General features: G+C 36.8%; 1 protein-coding gene across 1 annotated transcript in view; it reads right to left on the bottom strand.

The window, feature by feature from the left end:
• Positions 1–3,332: 3,332 nt before the first annotated feature.
• The window catches only part of LOC102732896 (desmocollin-3), a 42,558-nt gene continuing 39,890 nt past the window's right edge, over positions 3,333–6,000 (bottom strand). The window contains exons 10-11 of the mRNA XM_081802540.1: positions 5,643–5,897; positions 3,333–3,693 (exon numbers count right to left, since the gene is read on the bottom strand). Of these exons, the coding sequence (XP_081658666.1) occupies positions 3,496–3,693; positions 5,643–5,897 (453 nt within the window). The 3' untranslated portion in view covers positions 3,333–3,495. The remainder of the gene's footprint in view (positions 3,694–5,642; positions 5,898–6,000) is intronic.

Raw genomic sequence — 6,000 nt, 5'->3', positions numbered from 1 at the left:
CAATCTCTACAATTACATTAAAAATTCAAGAATATTCACTAGAAAAAAAATGAAAGCTATTTTCACACTGAAATAGCATAATTTTCCCCTTACACATATAAGGAAAGAAGAATACCACGTTATAAATGTTTACATTAAACGTAAGAAGTCTTAAAAAGGAAAAGAACCCTTTGAAAACTCTAAGTCTGAAAATCTAGATTTCAGGGGAAAATTAGAAAACGGGAAATGTGGCATCAAGTAAACAATGTAGACACACACTTAACTGAAGACCTTCTATCTCAGTGCCCAGACGGCTACATAAGGAACAAAGTATTCCCCATGAATGCCTTGTTTGTTCTGCACAGCCAGTTCGGGCCCATCCGGCAAGTGCCTGCAGACGCATGATGCAGTCAGCTCTTCCCTTGATTCCACACTCCAAATAAGGTGAGGCATGGAGAAAGGGTTGGTGATATTTCACAAAAATCAAATGGGAGCTGCCATTGGCCCGAGAAAAGAAGGAAAAGGAGAGCCTGGCCTAGGAAAATTTAAGTAGCAAACAATATTGTCTTTACTACCATTCCTGTTCCTTTGTTGGCTTCTCTCCTTGCCCTTGAAGGCCTGGATTTTCATGTTGCTGTCTGTCCAAATACCGTACTTGGGCCTGCACTCTCCCTAAGTCCCGTGTTTCCAAATGACTACTCGGTCTTTTTCTTCCCTGTATTCAAAATTCCTATTTCTTCTGTTACTTGAAAAATCCTTGTAAGAATGCAATCGCATAAAAATTAATTCATACTAAAAGGTGATTGACAGCCTGGAGCATTTGCCACCTAAGTGTTACTGACAATATTGGGAGAGAGATTAAAGAAAGGGGACCGATGGGAGGGCTGGATTTCTTTGAATCACACCAATGCCAGTTGAAACCAGGGCAGTGAGTAGGGAAGTGGTATTTTATCATTTCCAGGCTTAAATTAGAACACAGCAAATGGCGATGAGCCTTAAGACAGTCATGCAGCACTCAGTCCCTTCAGTAAGATTTGTGCTCCCACCCCAGCTCCCTTTAGCCCCTGAAATCTGACCAACAGAATATGGTTATTTGGCTCTAAACTTTATTTTTTTTTATTCTTATGTTAATCCCCATACATTACATCATTAGTTTTAGATGAAGTGTTCCATGATTCATTGTTTGTGCATATTTTTTTTTATTTTTTATTTTTTTTATTCTTATGTTAATCCCCATACATTACATCATTAGTTTTAGATTGGCTCTAAACTTTAAAAATGTCGGTAGATAGGAGAGAAAAAGAAAACGGTGATAGAATTCTTTTACCAGAATTGAGTTTAAAAAAGCTTTCAGTATTAGCTCCAAGAAAAGCATTTCATCCCTGGAACCTCACCACTGGGAGTCAGGCAGCCCTAGCTGTAACAGCCTTTGCCACTTTGCTCCTCATTTGGGCGTGCAGAGTGAAACTGCGAAGCAAAGCTACTGTTCCACCTAGTTTCCGCTCTCCTTTCCCCTGAAACCAGAGACGTTTAATTAGCTGCATACAATTTTAAAGAAATTACACAAATGTACATGAACTATTTCCTGATATGCTCAGCTCTGCAGCACAGAAGACCTAAGTATAAGAGGCTCTCTCTTTTTAAAAACCCTGGATTCCTATTGTAGGACAGCCCCAGCCTTATATTATCATCTTCCCCTTTGATTTTCATTTTATTTTAAACATGGCATTGGCTAATAGTTGTATATAAGCATATATTTATATATATGTGTGTGTGTGTGTTTATCCTTATAGCATTCCTATGAAAACTTCCATAAGTCGAAATGGCATAAAGCAAAGAAGCAACTACCATTCATTTATATGGAAAATTTCTGAGTGTTTCCAGACCCCAAAATTAACCTCTCCTCGGCTTTTCTGGTGCCTTAGGACACGTCTTGCTAAGGGATGCACAAGATAAATGGAGATAAAGCGCAGATGCTGGCAGATATTTGTAAGTTAATTTCGTCTTCTCTTCCAAAATTTTCTTCAACTGGTGATACCTAAAATTTCTTGTCTATTTTTTAAACTAACACTTGAAGTGAGTATACAATAATGTGATATTAGAGTTATCATAAGATTAGGTGTTAATTATTTTAAGTTTAAACACCACTGCTTTGGGGTATTTTGCAAGTCCTTCCAGGGGCTCTATCACATGAACAAATGTGAGAAGCACTAAATTTTAAGCAACGCTTTGGAAGATATTAAATTGCACCCAGGGGTTCTTTTGATTCTTTACTGCATATTAAAATATTTATCTGCCTTAATAAGGAGTAATTTGTATGAAAATGGTAGTGAATGGAAATGCGCACTCATCCCTCATTGCTACCCATAACTAGGACGGGGTCTGGTTTCTTCAGAATATGTGGCACGACACAATCCATCTCACGATAACATACTCTAATTGCAAATAATTACTATCGAGAGAAAATAAAAAGCCTTATGTGCTAAGCCTACAAATAAAAATATGCAAGTACAGTATTAAAAAGAAGAAAAGCAACTTTTTCTCAGCATAATTTTCATTACTGCAAGTTAGCAATAGTAGTCCTGAATCTCAGGGAAAAAGATGTCAGGACTTGTGATTACAATCTCAATAGATCTTTGGTATTTTTCATTAAAATACCAACAATAACTCTCTGTATAGTGAATATAGTTCCGTTTCTTGAGAATAAGGAAACTTAGTCCTCATAATAATCCTTTTGCAAACCATAAAGCACACATTCAAAAGCATAAAAACAACACAATTTTTTGGTCTACACTTTCCTCGTGTAGTTTAAGACCATAGCTATGTATTTTTTAAAACCTTATTAGGGCAATCAAGTAGACAGAACTGCTCTTCATGATCTAAATGCTAACCAGAAGGAAAATGAAATTCTAGTAGTCTTTGGAGCTACCAACTCAGTGGTACTGATTTTTTAAAGAGCTAAAAAATGCAATATAATTTAACACAATGTTTGATATAATCCTAATCCACTTAAATCTAAATCTGGAACAAGAACAGAATTTCTAGCCCAGATAGCTATTCTATATTCAATCAAATACAGCTTAGCTATCACTGGACTAATATTAAGTCAACACATTAACTGGTAAAATATCTATAAAGAATAGCAGGTCCTTTACAGACCTTAATTCCAATGATATAGCATGAGATTTTCTAGCTGTCTATTTACCTGGCAGTAAAGAAGACAAAACACATTTTAACATTTCCAACTCCTTGGAAAACATAAACAACAAATTGCTATAAAAATACAAATTGGTGAATAGTACAATTCCCAAAATTTAGAAAAATTGTATATTTTTCTAATGTATAGATATATTAAAAATATATCTATATATCTATCTTTAAATATATTAGAAATTGAAATTCTAATATATATCCATATATGTATTAGAAATTGAAATTGAACTTTACAATATCCCTTTCCTTTTGGAAACTTCCAGAATGTCTGGCAAATACATGTCTAATTGTAGTACTTTAACATTATCTCTTTGTGCATGTCTCTGCTAATGTAGTAAATTTGGCTCCCAGATTATTTAAAAAGTCAAGGCCATCTTCTTCCTGTTTTTCACTGCAGCAACCTACAGAACCAGCTGGAGATCCTCTTCCTTCATAGTTGTATGTAAGGACATAATCTTGAGATGGCACGTGGTCTTCATTCTGGTTACACAGATGCAATTTCTGTAAAATAAAAAAAAAAGGATTGTATTATTGTTTTAAACACTCTTAAACATATGAACATAAAATTTATTTTTTATTTACCTTTTATGTTTAATTTTTAACCAGTGTGTCCTCTAATGGAGTCCTACATACAAAAAATGCACATGATTGGTCGATATCATAACCGTACCACAAAGTCAGTATATCTTACATTTCTAGTAATCCATACAAATAAAAAATTATATATATATATATATGCACACAAATGTTATATTTAAGTACATTTAAATTATCATTTTTAAAAGCTTAATTTTATATCTAGAGGTCAGGCTAGTCCACAAAATGGTGAGAATATGCATGGCGGTGAAGAATTTGATATTGGATATTCAAACAGTCCTGATTTTGAGTCAAAGCTCTTGCTTCACCAACTACGTATATGACTTTGGGCAGGTTACTAAACATCTTCAAGTCTCACTTCCAACTCTCCTTATGTCTAAAATGGGAATATATACAGTGACTATCTCACGATAATGATGAAAAAATAATGCACCAAAAATTCTCTTATTTTGCCCAGCACATAGTAAATATTCAATAAACGTGAACTAAAACTACTATTACATGCAGTTATAAAGTAGGCAAGAATTACCACACTGACTTCAGAAGCAAGTGCCCAAGATAGCTCAAACGTGACAAAGTAGAGAAATGCACAAAGCATTTTAGTGAGATGAAAAATAATCAACATCACCCACACTGCAGAAACTGGGCCTTTGGAATGGAGCGGCCAAGCATTCAGCCACACCCCGCCTCGCTGTTACCAGCCTGGCTGCCGACCTGTCAAACTCCTGTGCCTCCTCCCTCCTCACCTCACCTCACCTCCCTCTCTAACCCACAGCTTATTTCTTTGGCTTATGTCACCAAATGCCTTTCTTCATGACCATGTCAGCCTCAGATCCCATTCCCTGATGCACACGTTAATGAACACCCCTAAGAACGCCTCTTAAGCTCCACGCCTTCTCAACCTGATCTTACATGCACACTGTCTAGAAACAGAACAAAGATGAACACTTGAATCTGATGGGAAAAAAAAAATATGCTATGGACACGTGATCAGCTACAGCCGTGTCACAGAATGGTGCCTATTTGCAGTCCATTAAAGGATGAAGGGCTTCTGGTCCACTCTGGGGGTTACAATAGTACCGTACACTCTGATAAACAGAAAACTTAGTACCAGGTAGAATATTTAATCCAGTGCCTCTCTACCCAGGTGGCACATGTGAATCCCCTGAGGAGCTTTAAAAGTAGTAATAAGAATAATAAGCCAAACCAATTATGCCCAAATTCTTCAAGGTGGAGCACAGGGATTACTATCATTTAAAAGCTCCCCAGGGGATTCTGATGTGCCGCCAGGACTGAAAATCCATGATTTAATCCCTCTTTTCTTTGACATCCTTGCTTTCCCCTGAATAAAAACACTTTGTATTTGAACGGTGCTTCTTACATTAAATAGAGTTCTTATAGCTCATATTATTGAATGTTCACCCTAGAATTGTGTATAGATGCTTTGTTTCAGAAAAATGCAGATTTGACTGGGGCAGTTTTGTGATTGAAGGGAATGAGATTTTTTTCCCACATTCTTCTCTATTAAAATAGCTCATGAGGTAAACAACATCTAAAAATGGCATGTAACTTTAACAGGGTCATTAAAAACCTCCAATTCTCACGAGATTTTAGAAACTAAAAGAAATATGACAGATGGAATAAAATCTCTCTTATGTTAAATAATGTAACAAGATCAGAGGGCATGGGGTGGGGGCTGGGGGGAGTGCAGGGAATGACTAGAGAGTGAAAGAGAAAGGGTACATTGAAAAATATGGAAAAGCAGCTTCTGAAACTCTACATTAATTTCAATTTCCTATTGTTCTACACTTGGACATTTAAATTGCAGAGGCAAAACACTCATGGAAACTCACTTCACCAAGACGGGGCTGAGTGAAATTATGCCACTCGGAGCAGGTGTATCTGCAGTTGTCCACTTCCATGGGTCCTCCCCTGCAGGAATCCAGGGTGTGATGGTGCATGGTCCCCCGGCATGATTCCAGGGTCTGGTGTCCGCCTTTCACCATCTCAATGGTCTCCTGCCCTCCATTTTTCACTCCTGATCCCATGGTACCACAAAAGCCTTGGCCAGAGTTGACTGTCTGGGTCATAAACCCATTGCCAGAACACTGAAATAAAATAAAATAAGATCATCTGTACTGAGAGGAAACAGATTCCAAGTTAAGTCATAAGAAGACAAGGGAGAGAGAACGTTTATTTAACCTTTTATTG

Source organism: Leptonychotes weddellii, chromosome 13 (assembly GCF_054177405.1).
Source record: "Leptonychotes weddellii isolate Sample4059 chromosome 13, ASM5417740v2, whole genome shotgun sequence".
In the NCBI taxonomy this organism is placed as follows: domain Eukaryota; kingdom Metazoa; phylum Chordata; class Mammalia; order Carnivora; family Phocidae; genus Leptonychotes; species Leptonychotes weddellii.
This window is presented reverse-complemented; position numbering and strand designations above follow the sequence as displayed.